This window comes from Oryctolagus cuniculus, chromosome 15 (assembly GCF_964237555.1).
Source record: "Oryctolagus cuniculus chromosome 15, mOryCun1.1, whole genome shotgun sequence".
NCBI lineage: Eukaryota > Metazoa > Chordata > Mammalia > Lagomorpha > Leporidae > Oryctolagus > Oryctolagus cuniculus.
In genome coordinates this window covers 61,543,395-61,570,438 of record NC_091446.1, presented here as the reverse complement: position 1 = coordinate 61,570,438, position 27,044 = coordinate 61,543,395, and the positions used below count along the sequence as shown (strand labels likewise).

At 53.6% G+C, this 27,044-nt stretch overlaps 1 protein-coding gene across 1 annotated transcript in view; it reads right to left on the bottom strand.

Moving 5' to 3' along the window:
- Positions 1 to 27,044, bottom strand: part of COL13A1 (collagen type XIII alpha 1 chain) — a 94,002-nt gene that overhangs the window by 25,261 nt on the left and 41,697 nt on the right. The window contains exons 19-31 of the mRNA XM_051823837.2: positions 24,634 to 24,678; positions 22,804 to 22,890; positions 21,150 to 21,203; positions 10,284 to 10,352; positions 9,638 to 9,661; positions 8,384 to 8,446; positions 7,645 to 7,689; positions 7,208 to 7,360; positions 6,643 to 6,741; positions 5,682 to 5,726; positions 3,516 to 3,557; positions 2,850 to 2,876; positions 1,861 to 1,941 (exon numbers count right to left, since the gene is read on the bottom strand). Coding sequence (XP_051679797.1) covers positions 1,861 to 1,941; positions 2,850 to 2,876; positions 3,516 to 3,557; positions 5,682 to 5,726; positions 6,643 to 6,741; positions 7,208 to 7,360; positions 7,645 to 7,689; positions 8,384 to 8,446; positions 9,638 to 9,661; positions 10,284 to 10,352; positions 21,150 to 21,203; positions 22,804 to 22,890; positions 24,634 to 24,678 — 834 coding nt within the window. The remainder of the gene's footprint in view (positions 1 to 1,860; positions 1,942 to 2,849; positions 2,877 to 3,515; positions 3,558 to 5,681; positions 5,727 to 6,642; positions 6,742 to 7,207; positions 7,361 to 7,644; positions 7,690 to 8,383; positions 8,447 to 9,637; positions 9,662 to 10,283; positions 10,353 to 21,149; positions 21,204 to 22,803; positions 22,891 to 24,633; positions 24,679 to 27,044) is intronic.

The window sequence follows — 27,044 nt, the reverse complement described above, 5'->3', positions numbered from 1 at the left end:
GACCTTGACTGACCAGGAGAGGGAGCCGTGGGTCTTAATGCTGGCTGCACCCTAGTGTCTCCTGGGCTGCTTCAGCTGGAGTGTCCAAGATTAGGGCCCAAGTGGAAACACAGGGGCCTGTGAGCAGTTCAAGCAAAATGAGTACTAGGACAACGCCATGCATGGATTTCAAAAAACTGGCGCCCCAAAGTAAACTCATTGGTTCAGCCCACTTTCCTCGAACGTCTTTTGGAAAGTTCCCGGAGGATCCCAGCATGCAGCCAGCACTGAGAACCACGTCTGTAGGGCAAATAGGAGAAACTCAGTGGGATCGGAAAACAGGGCTCTACCACGTGGACTAGAGCATGCAGGAGAAGCCTGGAAACAGAACGGTGGCTCGACACCACTTATGTCTGTGCAGCATCCACGCTGCGGTCTGGAGTGGAGGGCGTGAGCTGGGGGCTCTCAGGCCTGTGTGGGCCACTGACATGCTGTGTGTGGTCTGCAGTATGGCAAATAGTTTTGATCTAATATTAGAAAGTGAGGAGGGTTCACACCAAGTGCCAGGTGCCCAGCTTCCTCTGAATAATTGAAAGATGCAGAAATACTGGACCCTTGTTCTTCCAAGACCATAGCCAGTTGAGCTAAGGGGCGGCTGCCTTTGAGAAGGAGCACACAGTCTAGGGCCCCTGGCCCCCTGAAGTTCATCGGCGCTGCCTTCTGTGGACATGCCTGTTCATGATTTTCTGAAGCTAAGGAAAAACACCCATGCCTCTGTCAACAACCAGGAACTTCACCTTTCCTGCAACGCTGCTGGCTTACGTTACTGGTTTGTGCCAAAATGCAGAATTCTCCAGTGTGCACTGGGGCTGCCGGGGCCTCACAGGAGAGACTTGGGGTTAAGTAGGCCCAGCAGCTCTTCACCAGGGAGGAGTGTTAGTCCTTCCGGACACAGCTCAAGACAGGGGAAAATGCCTGCTAAACTCATCAGGGTCCTGCCGTCTGTCAAGTGAGCTCGCTGTAGCTAGGAAACATCCCTACATTCGGTGCTCTGGTGAGGCCGTAGTCGTACCTTCAGCTGTTCAGTTTCTGGGATTCTATGGACCAGGTCAGCCTCTGCCAAGCTCAGAGAGTAGGGCCTCCCCTTGTCTGCTTGCTCCCTACAGCTATGGCCTTGAGCTGGTGACACAAGACGTCCGAGTAGCTGGAAGGGACTCTTCACCCGGTGGCCTCCGTGGAGGAGCTAGCTTCTGGCCCGGCCCGGCTGCCAGCTTCATACGTGACCTCAGGTAACCCCCTTCCCTCTCCGGGACTTCCTGCACCAAAGGGGCCCACCTCGGCAGCAGTGAGGGAGTGGAGCACAGGGCCCCAGGCTTGGAGGTGGGAGGTGTCCAGCAGAAGAGACTAGGGGCCTCCGGGGGCAGGGGACAAAGCTCAGCTGAGCCCCACCTCTGGGAACATGGATGCCTCCAACCTGGCTGGCTGAGGTCACAGAACTGCAGACCACATGTGACCTTAACCTGCGGGGGCCACACAGTTGGGTTTCTCTGCTGTGGCCCGAGCTTAAAAGGCAAGGAGATAAGAGGTTCTCTTGGGGCCCCTCTGGGAGAGCAGGAGAGAGGTGGGGAATACCCACAATCCCATTGTTCCCCAGCCCCCACACCCCCCATGCCTGGCCCCTGTGGGGGCAGACTTGCTTGCCCTGAGATCGGGTATGTCCAGGGCCAGAAGTTCTGCCGTCAGCTCCTTGGGGTGGGCCCTGTCTTGCCCAACTTCCCATTCCTTGACACCCAGGTCAGGGCTGGGCCCAGAAGAGCCCCCGAGGAGAGGATCAGAACCCCTGGTCCCGCGAAGGCCCCCCGCTGGGTCCAAGATACTCACAGGCAGTCCCAGAGGCCCCCGGTCTCCTTTCTCTCCCTGGACGCCCTTCTCTCCTTTTGCTCCGTCCAGTCCTGCTTCTCCCTGGAGGAAAGGGAGGAGATCAGAGCAGGGCGTGTCCCGGGCACCTCATCCCTGCACTCTGGAGGCCTGGGTGCAGGGCTGTGGTGTGCAGAGGGGAGGGCTGGAGGTGGCTGGTTGGGGACACCAAGAATCGCCAAGTTCTTAGCCTGTCACTCCCTTCATTTGTGTCCCCTGTGTCCCTGCGGTAACTTTGAGGCCCCCAGAGGGAAATGGGACAGGTAGAGAGGGGCTAAAACAACTGGGGCCGTGCAGGGTCTGCTGGCAGGTACAGGAATTGTCACCCCCAGAGCTCCCAGGGCTCAGGAGAGCATACTGAGGCCCTGATGACTTGGGCTGCAAAATTCTCCTCCAGCTCTTAAGGGACCCACCGCAGCAGAAGTGAGCCCAGGGCTCCAGGCTTGGGGATGGGGTACATCCAGCTGAAGAGACCGGGGGCCCCTGGGAGCTGGGGGCACAGGGATCTGCCCAGGGCAGGAGGCAAGGACAGGGTCACAGCAGCCTCCAGTTCCTGGCCTAACCGGAATGTGAGGAGGAGATGGGGAGAGCCCAGCCACCATGCAGTGGCCTTGGATGTGGGCAGGGTTCACATCCTCAGCCACCTCCCCCTGCACCTCAGGGTGAGTGAGGCAGGGGTCTGGGGCAGGGAGGTGGCCAAGGGACTCCACCACTTGCTAAGAATCTCACTTGTCACATTGTGGGGCATTCCAGGTGTCAGTGGTGAGTGTTAAGGGGACCCTGGGGTCCCTTCTTGCTGTGACTGCACCCCCCACCCCGGGCTGGATCTCCCAGGACTCCATTTGGGGAGAGGGTCAGCCGGGCCTCTGAAGCACTGCCCCTCTTTGCCACTGTTACAGACGCAGCCCCTCTCCCACCCCTGGCCCAGCCCCGGTCACATGATCTCCTCTTACCTTTGGTCCAGGAACACCTTGAAGCCCCTGCATTTGGAGTCAAAACAAGGCATTTGTGTTAGAACTGCATTTCCAGTTACTAGTCTGGTCCACAGGCTGGTGCACAGAGGAGCTAGTGCTTGGGGTCCAAGCCCCTGAGGCAGAGGGAATGCTAGGGAGGGGTCAGGAAAGGCAGATTCGAGAAATATAGCGAACGTTAGATGAACTGGTATTTGCAGAGTACTTAGAATCGTGGCGGGCACGTAGTAAGTGCTGGCTGCCACCAGTATCCTTCCAGTGACAGCAGGGATTGCCCAGGGCCATGGGGACGTGAGCTGTGCAGACAGCATTTGTGGGCTTGGGAGCTTTGGGGGTTCTGGGGTTCCATTAAGGGTCACTTTCTGTTTTAAGCCTGGTCTTATGCTGGCTGAGTGCAGGCAGGAGGGAGAGGAGGAGCAGAGGTCTTGTGACAAAGGGTTAAATCTCTGGACAGAGCTCAGGGATGAAGTGAGCCTGGCACTGCCAGGCGGTCAGCTGTCCCTGGAGCATCGGATGCCTTGGTGGCCCTGTGGGGCTGTGAGCTCAACCTGGGAGGGACGGGGGTGGGGCCCAGTGACCACCCCAGGGAGGACAGGTTAGCTGCCCAGCAATAGTGGACCCAAGAGCCAGCAAGCCCTCTGAACTTACCGGAGGTCCCGGGGGCCCCTCTGGCCCTGGTGGCCCAGGAACCTAGAAGGCAAAAGGGAGCCCTGTCACACTCCAGCCGTGCCTCTCTCCGACACAGCCAGGGTCTCGCCCTTCTGCCTGGCACAGAAGGTCTAGAACAGCTTAGAAACATGTGGCACCCACTGGCTTGCATAGTGTCCGGTGCAAACATTGCCAGGAAACCTGGGGCTCTTCCAGAACAGAACCAGAAACTCAAGTGGTGCTGGGCCCTGTTCATGTCTGCAGAGGAATGAGTGCTGTCTACCATGGGTGGGGCAGGAAGTCTTGGTGCACCCTGGTCTCCCCCACTCCCTGTGTCTCAGACTCAGTGGTTGCGTGCCTGGTCTTGGCAGCCATATATGCTTGAGACCCTGGGTTTGGACACTGGTTATCTGGAGTGGGAGGAGGCTGGGCTGGTTCTGGGGCACTTTCCTCATGTGCCCCCAGGTTTGGGACAGACAGCATGGGGACTGCTGGCCTCCATTTCCCTCAAGGGCAGGAGCTCCAGGCCATCCTCTCTCGCGCGGAGCAGGGTGCCCGTCAGGGTCAGTCTCTGACGAAGACGGACATGCACACGTGCACAGTGGCCGCACCTGCTCCTCCCACTGCCCCAGGGCTACGTTGCCTTCACTGTGGCTGGGGAGAGGGGCACTGGGCAGCACAGTGGCCCCCAGTGCTCCCTGGAGCTGCTTCTGGAAACTGTTTTCCTGAAAGCAAATCCACTGCTTCTTAAGTTATTACCTAAATGAATGGTGCACAGATGGGGGGGGGTCGTGGTCATGGTCATGCACAGGCTGACATTTGCAAAAGCATACATACTCCCCCAAACAGCCAATGTGACCAATACCATAATGTAGCAAAGAAAAAGCTTAAAAGTAACACAGGCTCATTAAAGTGTTTTATAAATTAAAAAGAACCTAGCTGAGAAGCACTGCTAATATTTGTATGTTGCTCTATTTCTTTCCCCTCTTTGCTGATGCATACACTAGAGCTGAAAATATGTATACACTTAGATTTTAAACACATACACACAAATATATGCCTACAAAGCCAATCTGGTCTCCTGGGGTTTTTCACTGAGCATGAGACCCATTTTCCCTTCCTGCACATTCTCCACAAGCCTCCTTGTAAAGTAGCCTGAGCTACTATGGGGCGGACACTGTGGCACAGTGGGCTAAAGCCCCGGTCTGCAGTGCGGGCATTCCATGTGGGGGCTGATTCGAACCCTGCCTGCTCCACTTCTGATCCAGCTCTCTGCTCTGTATGGGCCTGGGAAAACAGTACCCACGTGGGAGACCCAGAAGACGCTCCTGGCTCCGGATTGGTGCAGCTCCAGCCATTGTGACCAACTGGGGAGTAAACCAGCAGATAGAAGACCTCTCTCTCTCTCTCTCTCTCTCTCTCTCTCTCTCTCTCTCCTTCTTTCTCTGTGTAACTCTGACTTTGAAATAAACAAACAAACCATTTAAAAGAAAGAAAGAAAGATGAGTCACTATGCAGCCAGGGCTTGCAGCAGCACTCGGCACAAGGAGAGCTCTCAAACATGGTGACCACTGCGAGTGTTATTACCATACAGCATTTCACCCTTTTCTTCTTGGTAAAATGTAGGCTGTCTTCAATTTTTACTTTAAATACTTTGGAAGTTAAATCATCTTTTTAAGAAAATGTTTCTCCCAGAGTTACAGAGCAAGAGGGAGAGACAGAGACAGAGATCTTCCGTCTGCTGGTTCACTCTGGCAGCAACAGCCGGAGCTGGGCCAGGCCAAAGCCAGGAGCCTGGAACTTGACTCTAGTCTCCCACATGGACGGTAGAGGCCCAAGCACTTGGGCCACCCTTGGCTGCTTTCCCAAGCTCATTAGCAGAGAGCTGGACCAGAAGTGGAGCAGCCAGGACTGCAACCCATGCTCTGATAAGGGATGCTGGCATTGCAGGGGTTGGCTTAACCTGTGCACCACAACACTAGCCCCAGGGGGAACGCTTGAAAACTTAATTTGAAAGGGGGAGAGGGAGGAGGAGAGAGGGGGACAGAGAGGGAGAGATCCATCTTCCAGGGCACAGAAACGCTGGGCTCTGGAATGACTGACTTCAGACAAAACCGCTGTCAAATAATCTCTCAGGACACAACAGGAAGAGCAGGTGCAGCCTACCTCTGCTCCCGGGTCACCCTTCTCCCCGGCTTGTCCTTTCTCTCCCTGTGGACACAAAACAGTGCACTGTGACTGCCAGCAGTGGGGGAGCCTGGGCACAGACACACCTCACATCTGTGACAAACTCATCAGATTGGGATGCTGCTATCGAAGTGCCAGCAGGGGACACCCCTGAAGATGCAGGTGCAGTCGGCCTGTAGGACAGAAGACAGAGTGCAGGTGCTGCGACGGAGCACTGCCTCCCAGGAACTGAGGCTGCAGCCTGTGTGGGGACAGGCTGGCGCTCAGTGTGGACCCTGCAGTGGACAGACCCTAGGGTGGACCTGTGATTTGTTTCCAAGCCACAAACTGGGCGTCTGGCAAAGGTGATGGTGTGCCACCCCCTTGAGTGTGCTAGATTACAGCACACAAATGTTACACAGAAAACATCACAGGTTGAAACGTCACAAATGTTACACACACTGGGTCTGCCCTGCTAGCACTGGCCACTGGAGGGAGCCCCGCTGGCCCTGACCTTGGCTGCTGTCATGCCATCTGCCCAGCAGGGAGAGGGCCACCTGGCAGGGAACTGTGGGCGGTCTTTAGGAGCTGAAGGAGGCCATCCTTGGTAAGGTACTGAATTCTGCTGAGAGCCAGTGAGCTGGAAAGAGGGCAGCTGCACCTGGACTACTGCCTCCGGAGACCCTGCGCTCGGGCTCCCGACCCCCAGAAACTACAAGGTGTATGTGGCAAAGGGCCCTGGAAGCCGCTAAGGCTGCAGGGAACAGAAAACAAATGTGGCTCCAGAAGCCAGAGCCTTGGTGGGGAGGGGAGGCCAGTGGGGCACGGCGAGCCAGGAAGCCTCCGTGCCTCATCCGGGAACATCTCTCCCTCTTGGGACAGCTGGGCACCCTGCAGCTGGTGGCCCCAGGGAGGAGCACCCCCACTCGCGTGCCCTCGCCGCCTGGCCCTCTCGCCTTACTGTAAATCCCGGGAGCCCGATGGGGCCGGGCGGTCCTGTTGCTCCAGGCCTCCCCTGGTCACCTGGTTCTCCTTTCTCCCCGGTGGGGCCGTCTAGACCCTGCAGATCGGCAAAGTTCTCTGTTAGTCGAGCTCAAGGCCACCTGCTGAGCATCTGCGACCCACAGTGCATGCACCTAAGGCTTCCTCCTCCAAGACAGGGTGCCCAGGACAGCCCCCAGGGCACAGGTGGGAAACTGTGGAGCCCCAGAGAAGGCTCCTGAGGCGAGTCAGCTGCCCTGTGGGCCGGGCCGAGGCCCCTGTTGCATATGCACCCTCTCCTGGGGCCAGGCCCCCGCATGCTCTCCAAAGAGGCCCAGCAATCCACAAGGTACCCAGAGATTATCGTCTCATTTCAGAGATGAAGCAGCAGACTCTGCAAGGACCAGGGACTTTCCCTAGGTCATGGCCAGCACTCAGGTCTCCTGAGGTGGGACCCCGGCCCTCACAGAGAGGCTTGATGGGAACCAAATCCTGGCTGGGGCTGTGCCGAGCCAGCGGCACGCGTCGGGGGCCATGCCACTCACCGGTGAGCCTGCCGGGCCCGTCTCCCCTTTCTCCCCCTTCTCTCCTGGGTTCCCTGGGGGCCCGTTGTCTCCCTTTGTTCCCGGAGGTCCATCCTTTCCCGGGGGTCCCTGGGGACCAGGGGGGCCCATGTCTCCTGATTTGCCACGAGGTCCCTGTAGAAGACAGCAACAGCACCTCTCAGACGTGTGAATGGGGAAAGAGGAGAGGAAAGAGAACGAGAAGGAATGGGGGGCCCAGAACACTGGGCTCCCTGGGGCCGCATTGCCCAGCCCACCTGCTGCTCCCCGTGCAGCTGAGTGAACCCCCTCTACCCCTCCCCTTCCCCAGGTGCCCCAGGCCTCACGGCTGGGCCTGCTCTGCAGCCCTCCTGCCCCCTCGACTCCCAGCCCCGGGTGAAGACTGCTGCCCAGGTTTGTCTGGGAATGTCCGTCCTCACCTTCTCTCCATCAAGTCCCGGAGGGCCCGGCAGTCCGATCTCCCCCTGCGGTCAGAACAAGCGCAGGGACTCAGCATACAGAATACATCTCTACCCAGCGCCGCCATGCACCAGGAGCCTTCTCTGCACCCTCCCCCCTCTGCACTTGCTCGCTCCACTCTCACTGCTGTCCTGGGGGTGGTGCGGTTCCCTCCTATCTCACAAATCGGGACCCTGACACACAGAGATGTGTGGCCACAGCTGCCAGGGGTGGTGACCTGCCCCATGGCCCACCTGGCACTGGACAGCCCGGGCTCCCCGGCTGGTGCCCCACCGAGCACTCCTTCATCTGCACACCCACCCATGCCCTTCTTGGGTCAGGGAGGGCATAACAGGGCACCAAGGGCCGTGACTTCTGCCTGATAGGTCAGGGGTGGCTTCATGGAGGGGGTGGCTTTTGAGTTGGGCGTGGAAGGGTAAGAAAGAGGGAAAGAGACTTGCAGAGAAGGTGGCTTCAAGAGTAGAGGACAGTCTGCAAAACCGCAGTGCCGCCGGGTGGTCAGGGAGAAAGCAGAGGTAGGGGTGAGGGGTGAGAGTGGGGAGGGGCTCAGATGCCATGTTCCTGCAGGGGTGCCCCCAAACCAGCGCAGCAGCTGGCAAGGGCAGGGGCGGGGGGGCGGGGGGGGGTTCATCCTGGGGAGGTGGGAGGAGCTGCAGGAGGGCAGCCAGAGTCCTGTGCTCAGGGTTAGGCAGGTCTCACCTTCTGGCCTGGGGTTCCTGGAGCTCCGGGTGGGCCGATCTGCCCGGGAAGACCAGGAGGGCCCTGGGGAAAGAGCAGAGACACCTGGGAGAACTCCGTGGCCGGGGTGGGGGTGGCTGTTTGGGGGGGTGGGTAAGGGGGTCTGCTGTTGTCACATATTTCTTCAGCGGCATAAACTTTTTTGTTTTGCAGAGGAAACAGGACGGGAAACCCCACAGTGCAAGCTGGTGAGCGCCGAGCCGGGGTGGTGTGGGAGCCGTGCCCAGGAGCTGCGCCCTCCACTTCCCCCCTGGGCCAGCCCTGGAGGCTCCTGGGGCTCTGAGAATTGAGGCTGAGCTTCCCAGATAGTGACTCAAAAATGCCCGGGTGTCCATCAACGGGAGAATGCACCATGTGTCTATGTGGCAGGGAAATGGGGACACAACACGACACTGCGGAGTCGGCGCAGTGCCGTGTGGTGGCCCATGTTTGGGCTCAGTGTGACCCTGACTCCCAAGGTGCACCACAGGACCTTCTGGAGGGACTGGGATGGGTGGCACATGCGTGTGTCAACCCTCACCGAGCTCTGCCCCTGGAATGGGCCCATTTCACTGGGTCTGCGTCGATTTTAAAGGAAAAATGTTTCCAGTGAAGTTTTAGCCCAACAATGCATTGCAGTGTCTCCACCCCTCTTCCCACCGCCTGCCCGGGGACTGGGGTGTCACACACCGGTGTCTGCTTCCGGGTTTGTCAGCCCTGAGCGTGCCCTGGGGCACGAGGCCGCAGGAAGCCAGCACCCCCACCCCCACCTCGGAGGTCACACATGGTGGGGGCTGCTTTCACCACAGCCGCTTACTGACAGCCGTTGCCGGCAGACGCAGGTACAAAACCCAGCTTGGCATGCACCGGGCTCTAACAGCCGATCGTGACACGGGCGTCTAGGAAAGGGGAAGTGTGCATGCTGCTACGGATGCTTTAGGGGCATGGGTTTTACGAGCTGAAGGATGAGAAAAAGGAAACGGTGAGAAGGCAGCCTCGGTGCTGCGTGGGGTTGGCACTCAGCCCCAGCGCCGCCAGCACTGCTCACGGCAGGCCTGGGGAAGAGCTGGCCCGGAGGCCAGGGCAGCTCAGAGCCACCCCGTGCGAGTCCTGGCCCTGCTCTGCCAGTCAGCCCTCATCAGCAGCCCCGCGTGTGCTCTCTGGAGGTGAGGGCGCCTGTTCTCGCCTCCACGCTGCCCTCCCGGGCCCTGGGAGTGAGGAAGGAGGAGGACTTACCATCAAGGCCAATGTGCGGATCTCCTGGAAAAAAAAAAAAACAACCAACACCACGCAGTCAGTCGCGGGCAAGCAAGAGCCACGGGGCAGGTGCCTGGATGCCTTGGAGCTGGAGCCCTCCAAGGAGCCTGGGAGAAGGGGAAGCCTCATGCCACGTCTCCCCGGCTCAGAGCTGCAGTCACTGCCAGCGTCCGCTCTCGGCGGCTCCAGGCCCTTGGGCCTCACACGGCCCTCTGCCCTTCTCACTCTGCCTGCTCCTTCCTGGGCTCCCACAAGCCCCTGTCAAGGTTGCAATGCTACCTCGCTTTAAAGAGACACAACATGGCAACATGCAGAGCCCTGAAAGTGAGGGAGGAGTCCTGCCTCTGCAAAAGAGATTTCATACGTGGTAAATGAGCTCATCCATGTACCCAGATTCCCCAGTGGCTCTTCACCAAGGGTGATTTTGTCTCCCAGGGACATTTGGTCACATCTGGAGACGCATTCTGGTTGTCACTGAGGGCAGGTGCTACTCATCTAGTGTGATATGGTGCACGGCCACGGGCCCGGCCATCAGCTGCCTTGAGCTGAGAGCCAGCAGCAGCTCCACCCACCCCCCTCCCCCCCTCCAGCCCCAGCCCTCCTGCCTCTGGGAGACCCCACTCACCTGGAGGGCCTCGCTGATGTTGCCATTGTAATCCACCAGCTCTCCTTTCCCCGGCTCACCCTTGGAGCCCTGCAAGGCAAGTGCAAGAGCTCACCCTAGGGCTGGGCTCAGGAGAGCAGCTGCTGCTTGCTCTGTCTTCTACGGAGCCTGCAGCGCCCACTGGCTGCACCTGCCTGCACACAGTGCATCCTGAGCAGCTGCAGGGGGTCCGCCTGGGACCCCATACACTCTCAGGGGATGCCTAGGCATCATAGAACAAACAGGTGAAGCAGTCTAGGTCAGTTGGGTCTGTAGAAGCCTGAGTCTGATCACAGTTGCCATGGCAGCCCACTCATGTGGGGGCAGGGTGCTCTCCCCTCCGCACCCCTACTCTCCCTGCACGGAAGACACCAGGGTGAAGCCACGTCATGCTGTGGTCTGGCCGTGGGCCTTGGGGCCAGCTCCGTCTTCCTCCCTGGCTGTTCCAGGCTCCCCCTGTTGCACCCTGGCTGATAAAGCTGGGAACAGAGAACTTGACATCCCCAGGCATATCACGCATTAGGGGATGTGGAGTGGGGGCAGGAGGCTTGTGTGAACTCAGGCCAACAGCACGCAGACCTCCTGTCACTGAGGCACAGATCCCACCCCTTCAGGAAACTGTCCCAGTGCACCTGCCACATTGCCCTCACTCGAGTTCCCCTGGGCTCCCTGTGGTCTTCTGGAGTGCTGTTCTGTCTGTCCTGGGTTAGTTGCTAGCCTATGTCCTCTGGCCACCTCTCCCCAGTCCCCCAGGTCAGCTACCTCCTTTGGAATAGGGACCTCAACCCTTGCTTGCTTTCTGTCCAATCCGCTCAGGTACGAGGGGCCCAGTCACATTTTGCCCATTTCCTGGGTGGCCAACAATTGTTGTGGGGAGCCTCTGAGGTTCTTTTAGAGCCCACTGTACTTGTGAAAAAACCTGAACTTTGGAACTGGTTCCAAGATGGAGGAGTAGGGAGGGAGCTTACTGCTCTAGCCCAGGAGAAGATAATTTTTAAAAAGTGGGGATAGTGTAGTCTCAGGGAAGAGTTAGGAAAAAAATGGCAGAGGAAACTACCAAAATTGGAGGGACAAAGTGGACCTACGTGGAGAGGGTGGGTGCCCATGGCTCAGGACTCCAACAGCCGAGAGCCTACGCACCAGCACTGGAAAGTGAGGTAAGACGAGACTGCAGTAGCCCAAGCCACTGGTGAAAAAGAGGGAGAGCCTAGAGGGAATGAGGCTTGAAGCCCCATGGGGGAAAATGCTCCAGCCAAACTAGAGAGGAAAAAAAGAAAAGGATGGACATGTTTCTCTCTGCTCACTTTACAAAGGTGTAGTTTGACAAGCTGATAGAGTGGGCACCATTTTGGACATATATAACAACTGTGCCAGCTCATATCTGCACCCAGCAATCAGCTGAGCGGAGACTCCTGATTCTGTTAGGGAGAACTAGCAGGGGGCTAGGAGCTTGTGACTGTGTGAAGCTTCTGAGCAGGGACTGTGAAAAAACCTGAGGGTGTGTGGGAGGGACTTTGAGCAGTCTCAGTGGGAGACGCCACAAGCTGTGGGGTTCCTGGTTACCTGGTGAGAGACACTGCAGGGGAATCTGAACTCACACTGAGGACCGCACAGATCCTTTGTGTGGTCCCTGGGACAGAGCAGATGAATATTATACCCACTGGGGCCAGTGCTCAGGCACTGGTCTCCATGGAGGAGAAGAGCTCAGCTGAGCAGAATATACCTCCCTTCTGATTTAATAAAGAGAGAGAAGACTTACCATGCCAACCTGGGAGTGTCACCTTAGACATGCCCTTAACCCTGGAGAACTGAACAGAGCTCTCTGACCACACCCATCACAAGCCTCTAGAGATTCACTGAAAGCAGACAGTCCACTTATCTACAGTCATAGTACAAGGATAAAAGCCACCACAGCAGGGGAAAAAAGAAGAAACCGACGGGTATCTCCACAAATGCCAAACAACAAATGCAACAATCCAAGAAACAAGAATAAGGAGACAACATGACGCTCCCAAAAAACACAGCACTTCAATGCTAGATTATGAAGACAATGAGATAGAAGAAATGCAAGAAATGGGACTCAGAAAATTGATCCTAAGGCTGGCACAGCAGCTCACTAGGCTAATCTTCTGCCTGCAGCACTGGCACCCCAGGTTCTAGTCCCAGTTGGGGTGCCAGATTCTGTCCCAGTTGCTCCTCTTCCAATCCAGCTCTCTGCTGTGGCCTGGGAGTGCAGTGGAGGATGGCCCAGGTGCTTGGGCCCTGCACCACATGGAAGACCAGGAGGAAGCACCTGGCTCTTGGCTTTGGATTGGCGCAGTGCACTGGCCACAACACACCGGCCATAGCAGCCACTTGGGGGGTGAACCAATGGAGAAAGGAAGACCTTTGTCTCTCTCTCTCACTAACTCTGCCTGTCAAAAAAAAGTTAAAAAAAATTGATCATAAGAGTACATAGAAGTAATCAAAAGCAAACACACGAAATGCTGAAATCCATGCAGGACATGAAAGCAAATCTTTCCCATGAAATTGAGATCTTAAGGAAGAATCAAAATGAAATGAAGTCAATAGAACAAATAAAAAATGCAGTGGAGAGCCTTAACAACAGAATCAGTGAGGCAGAAGAGAGAATGTTGGACTTAGAAGACAGAGTACAGGAATGTATACAGTCAAACCAAAGACAGGAAGAGGAAATTAGAAATCTAAAAAGCACTGTTGGGTATCTACAGGATACCATTTAAAAAACCCAAACATTAGGGTTCTAAGAGTTCCTGAAGGTATGGAGAGAGAGAAAAGATTAGAAGGCCTTTATAGTGAAATACTAGCAAAAAACTTCCTGGGTTTGGAGAAAGAAAGGGACATCCAAGTACAGGAAGCACACAGAACTCCCAAAAGACATGACCAGAAAAGATCCTTGCCACAACACATTGTAATCAAACTCACCACAGTGAAACATAAAGAGAAGATTCTAAAATGTGCAAGACAGGCCGATGCCGTGGCACACTAGGCTAATCCTCTGCCTGTGGCGCCAGCACACCGGGTTCTAGTCCCGGTCGGGGCACCGGATTCTGTCCTGGTTGCCCCTCTTCCAGGCCAGCTCTCTGCTGTGGCCCGGGAGTGCAGTGGAGGATGGCCCAAGTGCTTGGGCCCTGCACCCCATGGGAGACCAGGATAAGTACCTGGCCCCTGCCATCGGATCAGCGCGGTGCGCCGGCCGCAGTGCGCTGGCCGCGGCGGCCATTGGAGGGTGAACCAACAGCAAAGGAAGACCTTTCTCTCTCTCTCTCTCTCACTGTCCACTCTGCCTGTCAAAAAATTTAAAAAAAAATAAATAAAATGTGCAAGACAGAAATGTCAGATTACTCTTAGAGGATCTCCCATTAGACTCACAGTAGACTTCTCATCAGAAGCCCTGAAGGCTAGGAGAGAATGGTGAGATATAACCCAAGTCCTAAGAGAAAAAAACTGTCATCCCAGAATATTATACTCTGCAAAGCTCTCATTTGTGAATGAAGGTGAAATAAAGACCTTTAATGACAAACAGAAATTAAAAGAATTTGTCACCACTTGTCCAGCCCTGCAAAAGATGCTTAAAGATGTATTAAACATAGAAACATGGTCATCAGTATGAAAGAAGGTAAAGGAAGAAAATCTCAATAAAAGATCACAGGAAGCTCAACGTATAAATTAGAAATATCTTTGGAAAAATGGCAGGGCAAAGTCACTACTTATCAATAGTCACATTGAATATAAATGGCCTCAACTATCCAGTTAAAAGACACAGACTGGCAGAATGATTAAAAAACCAAACTCATCTATTTGCTGCTTACAAGAAACACATCTTACCAACAAAGATGCACACAGACTGAAAGTGAAAGGTTGGGAAAAGATATTCCATGCCAACAGAAACCAAAAAAAGAGCTGGTGTAGCCATCTTAATATCAGACAAAATAGACTTTAACACAAAAACTGTTAAAAGAAACAAAGAAGGGCACTATATAACAATTAAGGGATCAATTCAACAGGAAAAATAGACTTTAACACAAAAACTGTTAAAAGAAACAAAGAAGGGCACTATATAACGATTAAGGGATCAATTCAACAGGAAGATGTAACTATTATAAATGTATATTCACCTAATTACAGGGCACCTGGCTATTTAAAAGAAAGGCTAAGGGACTCAAAGGGAGACATAGACTCCAATACAACAGTATTAGGGGACTTCAATATACCACTTTCAGCAATGTACAGATCAACCAGACAGAAAATCAACAAGGAAACAGCAGATTTAATTGATACTATAGTCCAAATGGATCTAACAGATATCTACAGAACTTTTCATCCTACAGTTGCGGAATACACATTCTTCTCAGCAGTGCATGGAACTTTCTCTATGATTGACCACATACTAGGCCATAAAGCAAATCTCAGCAAATTAAAACAAATCAAAATCATACCACACATCTTCTCGGACCACAATGGAATGAAGCTGGAAATCAGCAACTCAGGAATCTCTATAGCATATGCAAACACATGGAGACTGAACAACATGCTTCTAAATGAACAGTGGTTCGTAGAAAAAATCAAGAGAAATAAACTTTCTGGAAGCAAATGAAGATAACAACACAACATATCAAAACTTATGGGATACAGCAAAAGCAGTGTTAAGAGGAAATTTTATAGTAAAAGGTGCATACATCAAGAAATTAGAAAGGCATCAAATGAACTATCAATGCATCTCAAGGATCTAGAAAAACAACAGCAAACCAAACCCAACTCGTAGGAGAAAAAAAATTAAAATTAAAGAAATCAACAAAATTGAAATAAAAAAATACAAAAGATCAGCAAAACGAAGAGCTGGTTTTTTGAAAAAATAAACAAAATTGACACACCATTGGCCCAACTAACCAAAAAAAATGAGAGAAACCCCAACCAATAAAATTATAGATGAAAAAGGAAATGTAACAACAGATACCACATAAATAAAAAGAGTCATCAGAAATTACTACAAAGAGTTGTATGCCAACATACTGGGAAATCTAGCAGAAATTGACAGGTTATGGACATATACAACCTACCTAAATTGAACCGTGAAGACACAGAAAACCTAAACAAACCCATAACCAACACAGTAATTGAATCAGTAATAAAGGCCCTCCCAACAAAGCAAAACCCAGGACCGGATGGATTCACTGCTGAATTCTACCAGACTTTTAAAGAAGAACTAACTCCAATTCTTCTCAAGCTATTCAAAACAATTGAAAGAGAGGGAATCCTCCAAAATTCTTTCTTTGAAGCCAGCATCACCTTAATTCCTAAACCTGAAAAATATGCAACAGGGAGAATTACAGACCAAATTCCCTGATGAACCTAGTCACAAAAATCCTTAAAAAATTCTAGCCAATAGAATCCAACAAGACATCAGAAAGATCATCCACCCAGACCAAGTGGGATTTATCCCTGGTATGCAGGGATGGTTTAACAGTCTCAAGTCAATTAATGTTATACACATTAACAAACTGGAGAAGAAAAACCATACGATTATCTCAATAGATGCAGAGAAAGCATTTGATAACATACAACACCCTTTCATGATGAAAACTCTAAGCAAACTGGGTATAGAGGAACATTCCTCAACACAATCAAGGCAACATCATATTGAATGGGGCAAGGTTGGAAGCATTCCCACTGAGGTCTGGTACCAGGCAGGATGCTATTCAATATAATACTGTAAGTTTTAGCTAGAGCCTTAGGCAAGAAAAAGAAATTAAAGGGATACAAATTGGGAAGAAAGAAGTCAAACGATCCCTCTTTGCAGACTATATGATTATTTAGGGGATCCAAAGAACTGTACTAAGAGACTATTGAAACTCATAGAAGAGTTTGGCAAAGTAGCAGGATATAAAATCAATACACAAAAATCAACAGCCTTTATATACACAGACAATGCCACAGCTGGGAAAGAACTTCTAAGATCAATCCCATTCACAATAGCTACAAAAAAAAAAAAAAATCAAATACTTTGGGATAAACTTAACCAAGGACGTCAAAGATCTCTATGATGAGAATTGCAAAATTTTAAAGAAACAGAAGAAGATACAAGAAAATGGAAAAACATTCTCAATATCATCAAAATGTCCATTCTGGGGCTGGCGCTGTGGCGCAGCAGGTTAAAGCCCTGGCCTGAAGTGCCGGCATCCCATATGGGTTCCGGTTCGAGACCCGGCTGCTCCACTTCCAATCCAGTTGTCTGCTATGGCCTGGGAAAGCAGTAGAAGATGGCCCAAGTCCTCGGGCCCCTGCACCCATGTAGGAGACCTGGAAGAAGCTCCTGGCTCCTGGCTTTGGATCAGCACAGCTCCAGCCAGTGCGGCCATCTGGGGAGTGAACCAGCGGATGGAAGACCTCTCTGTCTCTACCTCTCTCTGTAACTCTTCTTTCTTTCTTTCTTTCTTCTTTCTTTCTTTCTTTCTTTCTTTCTTTCTTTCTTTCTTTCTTTCTTTCTTTCTTTCTCTTTCTTTCTCTCTCTCTCTTTTTTTTTTTTTTTTTTACAGGCAGAGTGGACAGTGAGAGAGAGACAGAGAGAAAGGTCTTCCTTTATCGTTGGTTCACCCTCCAATGGCTGCTGCGGCCAGCACACTGCGGCCGGCGCACTGTGCTAATCCAAAGCCAGGAGCCAGGTACTTCCTCCTGATCTCCCATGCAGGTGCAGGGCCCACAGACTTGGGCCATCCTCCACTGCACTCCTAGGCCATAGCAGAGAGCTGGACTGGAAGAGGGGCAACCGGGACAGAATCCGACGCCCCGACCAGGACTAGAACCCGGTGTGCTGGTGCCGCATGCAGAGGATTAGCCTATTGAGCCATGGCGCTGGCCTGTAACTCTTTCAAATAAATAAAAATAAATCTTTAAAAAAGAATTTTTAAAAAGTACATTCCTCGAAAACAATTTACAGATTCAATGTGATACCAATCAAAATACAAAAGACATTCCTGTCAGATCTGGAAAAAATGATGCTGAGATTCATATGGAGGTGCAGGAGACCTTGAATAGCTAAAGCAATCTTATGCAACAAAAACACAGCCGGAGGCATCACAATACCAGATTTCAAGACATGCTATAGGGCAGTTGTAATCAAAACCTGGTACTGGAATAAAAACAGATAGATAGACTAATGGAACAGAATAGAAACACCAAAAATCAATCCAAACATCTATAACCAACTTATATTTGATCAAGGAGCTAAAACCAATTCCTGGAGCAAGGACAGTCTCTTCAACAAATGGTGCTGGGAAAACTGGATTTACACATGTGGAACAATGAAGCAAGACCCCTATCTTACACCTTACACGAGATCCACTCAACATGGATTAAAGTTCTAAATCTACAACCCGACACCATCAAATTATTATAGAACATCAGAGAAATCCTGAAAGACATTAGCACAGGCAAAGACTTCTTGGAAAAGAACCCAGAGGCACAGGCAGCCAAAGCCAAAATTAATAACTAGGATTACATCAAATTGAGAATTTCAGTACTGCAAAAGAAACAGTCAGGAAAGTGAAGAGGCAACTGACAGAATGGGAGAAAATATTTGCAAATTATGCAACTAATAAAGGATTAATAACCGGAATCTACAAAGAGATCAAGAAATTCCACCACAACTAAACAAACAACCCACTTCAGAGATGGGCCAAGGGCCTAAACAGACATTTTTCAAAAGAGGAAATCCAATAGGCCAACAGGCACATGAAAAAATATTCAGGATCACTAGCCTTCAGGGAAATGCAAATCAAAATCACAATGAGGTTTCACCTCACACCGGTTAGAGTGGCTTTCATACAGAAATCAACAAACAACAGATGCTGGCGAGGAGTGGGGAAAAAGGCACACTAATCCACTGTTGGTGGGAATGCAAACTAGTAAAGCCACTGTGAAGACAGTTTGGAGATCCCTCAGAAACCTGAATATAGTCCTATCATAGGACCTAGCCATCCCACTCCTTAGAACTTACCCAAGGGCAACTAAATTGGCAGATAAAAGAGCTATCTGCGTCTCCATGTTTATTGCAGCTCAATCCACAATGGCTAAGACATGGAATCAACCTAAATGCCCATCAACAAAAGACTAGATAAATTATGGGAGGGGCTGGCACTGTGGCGTAGTAGGTTAATCCTCCGCCTGCAGCCCTGGCATCCCATATGGCTGCCGGTTCTAGTCCCAGGTGCTCCACTTCCAATCTGGCTCTCTGCTGTGGCCTGGGAAAGCAGTGGAAGATGGTCCAAGTCCTTGGCCCCTGCACCCACATGGGAGACCCAGAAGAGGCTCCTGGCTTCAGATTGGCATAACTCGGCTGCTGTGGCCAATTGGCAAGTGTGCCAGCGGGTGGAGGACCTCTCTGTCTGTCTGTCTGTCTCTGTCTCTCCTCTCTCTGTGTAACTCTTTCAAGTAAAAATAAATAAATCTTTTTAAAAAAAGGAAATTATGGGATATGTACTTTATGGAATACTACACAGCGGCAAAAAAAAATGAAATCCAGTCATTTGCAACAAAATAGAGGAATCTGGAAAACATAATGCTGAGTGAAATAAGCCAGTCCCAAAGGGACAAATATCATATGTTCTCCCTGACCTGTGACAACTAACTGAGCACCTAAAAGGAAACCTGTAGAAGTGAAACTGACACTATGAGGAGCAATGACTTGATCAGCCCCTGTCCTGACTGTCAAGGAACAGTTTACTATTTTATTCTTTTTGTATTTTCTTTTTCTACTTAATACCATTGGTTGAATTCTTTACTTAATGCAAAATTATTCTTAGGTGTTTCAAACCAATAGAAAAATAATCCCTGTTAAAAATAAGAGTGGGAGGCCAGCGTTGCGGCTCACTAGGCTAATCCTCCACCTTGCGGCACCGGCACACTGGGTTCTAGTCCCAGTCGGGGCACCGGATTCTGTCCCGGTTGCCCCTCTTCCAGGCCAGCTCTCTGCTGTGGCCCGGGAAGGCAGTGGAGGATGGCCCAAGTGCTTGGGCCCTGCACCCCATGGGAGACCAGGATAAGTATCTGGCTCCTGCCTTCGGATCAGCGCGGCGCACCGGCCGCAGCGCACCAGCCACGGCGGCCATTGGAGGGTGAACCAACGGCAAAGGAAGACCTTTCTCTCTGTCTCTCTCTTTCTCACTGTCCACTCTGCCTGTCAAAAAAAAAAAAAAAAAAGAGTGGGAATAAGAAAAGGAGGAGATATACAGTTCAGCACACATTCCTTCGGACTTACCCCAAGGGTAAAGCTAAAAACTTGCTATGGGACTCCAAATCCCATTAAGTTGGCAGATATCAATGCCATCTTACTTGTTAAAGTGATCAGTGTAAGTTCATAACTGATTATAAAGATAGGATTAAGTGTCAAAGGGATCACATAAATAAGACCAAGTATCTGCTAATAACAACTGATAGAATTAAAATGGAGAGAATGATCTAACATGGGAAGCGGGCCACACAGCAGACTTATAGAGTGACAAATGCCCAAAAGAGCACTCTGGCCTCAGAATCAGCCCTTAAGGCATTTTTATCTGGCTAAAGAGCCAATGAGTGCATTTCAGGCATGGAAAACCAAGACACTGTGGCCAAAAAAAAAAAAAAGAAAGAAAGAAAAGAAAATGAACTAAATGAATGAAAGATCTTTGTGAGTGAGATCCTGATGGAAAGAATGGGCCATCAAAGAAAGAGGTACCTTTCTCTGGAGGAGAGAACTTCCACTTTGTTTATGGCCCTATCTAAATAATGTTGGAATTTGTGGATTCAAGATGCTTCCATAGCCTTGGCATCTCATGACAAGAGCCTCAGTTGATCACTGACGTCACAAATAAGAGTGTCAATTGTTAAATCAACAATAGGAGTCACTGTGTACTTGCTCCCCATGTAGGACCTCTGTCCTTAATGAGTTGTACTATGAGAATTAATGGTAAAACTTGTCTACAAACAGTACTTTATACTTTGTGTGTCTGTGTGGGTGTAAACTGTTGAAATCTTTACTTAGTATAGATTTGATCTTCTGTATATAAAAATAATTTAAAATGAATCTTAATGAAGAATGGGATGGGAGAGGGAATAGGAGGTGGGACTGTTTCGAGGAGGAAGGGCAGGTATGGGGGGAAGAACCGCTATTTCCAAACGCTGTACTTAAGAAATTTATATTTATTAAATAAAAGCTTTCCAAACAAAACAAAACCTGACCTGCAGCATGAAGCATGGGGGCCAGGGAGGTCCTAGGAGGACACAGGCATGGGGATACCAAACCCCCAGAGTGGGCTGGGGCATTTGTTCCTGTTGCAATAGGACAAAGGGGTAGGAATGGATGAAACTGTGGTACAGCTGTGACAAACAAGTCACAGTTCCAATTTCTCTGGGATAATGTTACCAATTGAAGACCCTTAAAAAATAAGATAGAAAGGAAAAATGAATGTTTGCAGCCGGCCAGCTAGGGGGGTGTGAAGCCACTGCCCTCTCCAGGTAAGCTGCCCTCCTACTCCCCCACGCCCCATAGCATTTCATTTGTGGTGTGCCTGTGAGGGACACAGCAGCGTTTGTAGCTGGAGGGAAGTGAGAATCCCACCTGGACCAGAGGCTGGGGAAGCTACCAGAAGCCAGGGTTCTGTGTCACTCCAAATGTCCCATCCCTGGGCAGGGCTTTGCACACCTGCTCTCTTGAGGGATGGTTTTCTAAAGCCCAAGCCAACCAGGCGAAGTAGAGGCAAGGGGTCATGGCCACTGCCCGAGGGACAACAGAGACAGTGTCTCCAAGCAGGGGAATGGGCCTCACTCTACATCTCCCAGAGGTGGGACTCCTACCTTTTCTCCTTGCTGTCCTGGGGGGCCGGTTTGGCCAATGACACCTGCTTCTCCCTGGGAAAGAGCAGAGAGGTGGAATGAGGGCATACAGGGCAGCTGGGATAGCTGCTTGAGATGGTCTTGCCGCTTGTCTGGGTGTCTTTCCTCCACCTCCCAGCTGGCTTCCACTAACTCTCAACATCTCATCTGTCTAACGGACTTCTGTCTGGGCGCAGCTCAGGTCTCACCTCCTCTGAGAGCCCTCCTTGCTATCTCCCTTCCTCCTCTGAGTTGTGTGCCATGCTCTGGAGTCCACCTACCCTGCCAGGCCCTCCTCTGTCCTTGGTTAGCACACATGTGGTCACTTGTGTCGCAGTCCCTAGCTGTCTTGGGGTAGTAGGGGAAAGTCATTCTGGAGCCTGCATCATTTGAGAAGCGACACCTGCTGGGTCCCAGCTGAGCAACAGGGGGGAGCATGAAGGCCCTGGGCACCTGGTTGGGTGGGGGGACCCAGGAGGCCCAGGGGGAGGGGGAGGAGCGCACTCCGAATGCTTCACTTATCCAACATTTTGTCTGGGCCTGTAAACTGGATTTGAATTCTTCTAGATTTCCCCCTCTCTTGTCTCAGGATGCAGGACAATAGTGGCCAGACCACCAGATGCCCAGGCCCTGTGGGGCCAGAGGGGCTGACCCTGGAGCCTAGGAGGCAGGGGCTCGGGCTACCGTAGGATGGGCATGTGGGCGTAGCCTGAGACCCTTCCCACCCCTTCATTGGGTGCCTCCAGGGCCCCCCGGCCCTGCTGTGCCCCTGGAACTGTGGGCTTGTCCCTCCTGCTGGGTAGTGGACAAGCCACGAGGAGCTTCCCTACAGCCCTGTGAGTGCACAGCCTCAAACGGTGAAGAGCTCCCATGGGACCCGGGCTGTGGCACAGAGGGCTTGAGCCACGCTGGTGACGCTGGCATCCCAGGTCAGAGCACCAGCTGGAGCCCCGCTTGCTCTGCTTCTGACCCAGCTCCCTGCCCCTGGGCGCCAGGGAAGGCAGCAGGAGACAGCCCGAGTACTCGGCTCCTGCCCATCCACGTGGGAGACCCAGATAGAGTTCCGGGGTCCTGGCTGTGACCCGGCACAGCGCCAGCTGTGGTGAAGCAGTGGGTGGAAGACCTCTCTCTCTGCTTTCAAAGAAGCCAGGAGCTCATGCTTTCCCCCTCTGAGCTGGAAGGGACTCCCTCGGCTTCCCTGGCTGCTGAAGGAAAGCGAACAATGGGGGAGATCTGCTTTGGAAAACCAAAGTCTCACCGCGGCAGCTTCCAGCCAGTGAAAGGAAGGTGAGGGTGGTCCCCTTTGTAGCCCCCTTGCTGCCACGTGCCTCCCCGCCTGCCAGCTCCGGTGGGCCCAGCGGACCGCTGCCCTGTAGCCTATTCAGAGCTGAGCTAAGGGCATTTTCTGGCTGACCCAGTTGCATCATCTCCACCCGAGTCCACGGGACCATCCATGTTTCCAGGACGGGCACCTCTCCCCGGGGGCCAGCCGACACCTGCCTGGAAGCAGGAGCTCAGTGCGCATGACCCTGTGAGAACTCACTGGGAAAAACCACACACCTGGAGCAGGGCAGAGCTGCAGAAGGCAGGGGTTAGGGACAGGCATCTCCCTGACACCGACCCCAGGAAGACTTACCTTTGGCCCCGGAGGGCCAGGGAGCCCTGGGGGGCCAGGATCCCCCCTGCCTCCTCCAATGGCGTTGCCAGCATCGCCTTTCTCTCCCTGGTGGTGGGGGGCGGGAAAGGGAAGGGCAGTCACACCACTGGCTCTCCCATGCTCGGGGCATGGCGGGCCCCTCGCCTGTTCTCCCCACTCCCGGTCTACAGGGGTGGCGGCAGAGGCCACCCCTCAGTGCAGGCTGAACACAGGGGGACACCAAGGGCTCTGGGGGCCCTAGAGCTCTTCAGAACCCAGCCTGGTCGGACCTGGCCGTGGGGTTGGAGGAGAGAAAGGAGCTAAGCCTGCAGCTGAGGCAAGAGACCCATCGGCACCTGGGGCTTGAGCCGCGTCTCTCAATGTGTGCTCCGCGGAACACTGCTCAGGGGCTGGGAACATTGGGAACATGAACAAAAGGTCTGTAGGCTAAACAGTGTCCAGAAATGCAGTCGTGTGGAGCTCTGGGTCCCCCTCACTGCACGGGGCTCAGAGCCTCCGCAGCCGGGGTGCATGGACCTCCTGGGGGGCCTGAGCCATGCAGCTCTCCCCAAACTGACTTGACTTGGAGTCTTTTTAAAAAATGAAATATGAGGCCAGTGCTATGGTGCAGCGGATAAAGCTGCAGCCTGCAGTGCCGGCATCCCATATGGACATGGGTTCAAGTCCTGGCTGCTCCACTTCCTATCCAGCTTCCTGCTAATGCATCTGGGAAACAGTGGAGGATGGCCACTTGGGCCCCTGCACCCATTTGGGAGACCCAGAAGAAGCTCCTGGCTTTGGCCTGGCCCAGTGCTGGATGTTGTGGCCATTTAGGAAATGAACCAGCGAATGGAAGAGTCCCTCTCCCTGTTTCTCCCCACTTTCTCTGTAACTCTTCCAAACAAACAAATCTTACGAAAGAGATAAGAGAGAGAGAGAGAGAGAGAGAGAGAGAGGAGAGAGAGAGAGAGGGAGGGAGGGAGGGAGAAGCAATGCAGCCATGACCCCTTACCCACAGGGGACAAGTTTCAAGACCACCAGGGGTTGCCCATAGGAGCATAATCAATGACTTCTCTACACAGGTACACTTGTGATAAAGCTTAATTGTAAGTCAGGCACTGTGAGAGATCAGCAGCAACAACAATAAAATAGGACCACAAGTTGCTGCAGTAAAAGCCATGGGAATGTGGTCTCTTTCCTTCCTCACCGCATCCGAGTAGTGTTTTTTTTTTTTTTTAATTTGACAGAGTTATAGACAGTGAGAGAGAGAGACAGAGACAAAGGTCTTCCTTCCGTTGGTTCACCCCCCAAATGGCCGCTACGGTCAGTGCTACGCCAGTCTGAAGCCAGGAGCCAGGTGCTTCTCCTGGTCTCCCACGCGGGTGCAGGGGTCCAAGCACTTGGACCATCCTCCACTGCCTTCCTGGGCCACAGCAGAGAGCTGGACTGGGAGAGGGGCAACCAGGACTAGAACCCGGCGCCCACATGGGATGCTGATGCCACAGGCGGAGGATTAGCCAAGTGAGCCACGGCGCCGGCCCCCTGGCCCGAGTAGTTTCTGATGTGGACGACTGAAACCACAGAAAGTGAAACTGCAGAGCTGGCAGTGGGAGGGGGATCGGGGGCTGCAGGGGTGGGGGGTGGGCTGCAGGGCTGCCTTCTGCGCTGCTGTGAGGAAATCTGCCCACTTCCAGCTTCTTGTTTAGCCAATCAGGGCTTATCCTCTGGCTCCTCCCCCAGCCCCAGCCCCTCTCTGGGAGAGGCCAGAGCAGCTCAGGGGCCTGAGACTGTGCAGGAGGGACCCACCACCCAGGGCTCCACCATACTTACTTTCTGTCCCAGGAGCCCGGGGGGACCTGCAGCCCCCTTCTCACCCTGTGGGGAAGAGGTAGACAGTGCAGGTTAGGAACCGGTTCTCAGGGTGCCTGGGAAGGCCCAGCCTCCTGGGCCCAGGGCCTTGGCCTTCCTCACTGCGCTTCCCTGTCCCCACCCGGGGCTGCACTTCCTCCTGAACCCCCAGGGAGGGCAGCTTCATCCCAGGCACCTGTACCACTGCTCTCCCTGTCCCCAGGGGCAACACCGGGCAGCAGCGCTGGGTCCCTTCCGTGTCCCAGTGCCCCCTGCCTCCTGCTCTTGGTCCCATTCTCACAGTCCAATCAGAGACCCCCGCTTTTCTGCTTACTCCCCTCTGCCTCTGGGGAAGACCAAGGCCACCCCACCGGAGCTTTTCCCTGGGAGGAGGATTCTGAGGAGCCGGCCTCCTGCTGGCTTGGACAGTGTCCCTCCCCCGACCCCCCCATGACAGCCTGAAGTCCTAGCCCCAGCCCTAGAACGAGACTTCTCCGGGGCCAGGGTCACTGCAGATGCAGTTAGGGAAGCTGAGGTCACTCAGGGTGGGGGTTGCGGGTCCCTAACCTGTTGTATTGCACTCAGGGAGAGGCCGTGCAAAGGTGGAGGTGGAGATTGGGGTGTTGCTTCCCCAAGCCTGGCCCACCAAGGTCACCAGCAACTTCCATGGGCAAGGGCAGAATCCCACAGCCCTCGGGAGGAGCCAGCCCTGCCGAAGCCTTGCGCTGGCACTTCCAGCCTCCAGTTGGTTCCTTGCTAGACAGTCAATTCCTGGTTCTCAAGCCCCCAGCCTGAGCAGGCTAACCCGCCTCCCCCAGCAGGGGCTCCCACCACCAGCTGTCCCTGTAACATTAATTACCGCGCCCCTCAGCGACACCGGAACTCAGCCTCCTTCCACAAAGGAAGCCTGGGACTGGTGACGGCCCCTCGCTGGCCAGCTCTGCTGGTCCAGCCCCCGGGGCTCCGCCTCCCCTGTGCACGGCACCCAGGCCCCCCTTGCAATCATGCAGAGTTGGAACAGGATGCGGCGTCGGGACAGGTTCTGAGAAAGGCGGCAGCGGGCAGGCTGGTTGTGGGGGGAGCAGAGTGAGCGTCGCACACGGGACGCCAGGTGGGGGCGGTGGCTTCTGAGACCTCACTCTGTGTGCGCTCAGGTGCTGATCGACCGTCATTCCAGCACGTGTCACAGTGGCCTGGAGGCTAGCAGGCCACAGGCAGGGTGCTGGGTTCTGGTGTGGGCTCTTCCTGGCTCGCAGCGGGAGATGGAGAGGACGTGGCAGAGAGAAGAGAGGAAGCCGCCTTCTCTCCGTACGAGGCTGTTGATCTCAGCGGCCTGGAGCTCGCCGTGGCGACCTCATTCAGCCATCAGCATTACCTCCAAGGGTAGCCGCCCGGCACACAGCGGCACTCTCGGTGCACACACACCGTTTGCGGCCCTTTAAGGTTACAACGGAGCTGGACAGGTCCTCTCCCCCAGTGACATGGCCCTAATGTCACACGCAAGGCATCACCCACGTGTCTGCTGTGAAGCACACGTCAACAAACCTCCAGTGACGCTGCCCATCACTTAAGAGTGTGGCCCACACAATCACGTGTGGCCCACGGCGCTTGAAACAACGGTGGCCACGATGTCACTTGCCAGTGACGGGTGGTGGCCCCCGGGACATCTCCTGTTTACAGTCTCCGCCTGCCTCCAGAGGCCACGTCGAGTGATTGACAGACACCATGCTTGTGTGTGTGACGCGTGCATGACCGTGAAACTGCCCGACGAGGCGTTTCTCAGAACGTACCCCTGTGTCATGGGATGCACGCCTGCCCGGCGGCACTGGGGACTGGGGCTCCAACATACGCATGAAGCAGGGACCCAGGTCAGTCCGCAGCAGGCGAGCACCCTGTCAGCAGGTGTTAGTATCAGGTCAGCAGACATCCCAGGCCCCCCGCACCCAGGAGCCACAGTTCTCTGCATGATCAAGTGGCCTGTGGCCACTGTCTGAGCAGCTGAGTGCCAGCTGCAGCCACGGAAGACGCCACACCAGGTCTCGGGGCGTCACCTGCTTGCCACCTGCCCTTGGGTAAAGCAGAAGGCGGCCAAGGGAGAGAAAAGAGGGCCCGGGAGGGCCCTGGCAGGGAGGGAGGTGAGGCCTGAGGAGGCCCCCGCTGCCCTGCCTTTGCGTGAGCGGCTCCTGGATGTGCCTTAGCCTGGGCATCCCGGGCCCCAGGCCCAGCATCAAGGACGAGGACGCCAGCCTCACCCTGCAGGGGTCCCGTGGGAGCGGCGGAGGGAGGCAGCTCCCTCCTGCAGGCTCTGTGCTGTACCCAGCACCTTCTGGGGGGGCACGCTCCCCCCGAGCGTGGGCTTCGGAAGCATTGCCCGGCCAACCTGCACTCCCCTC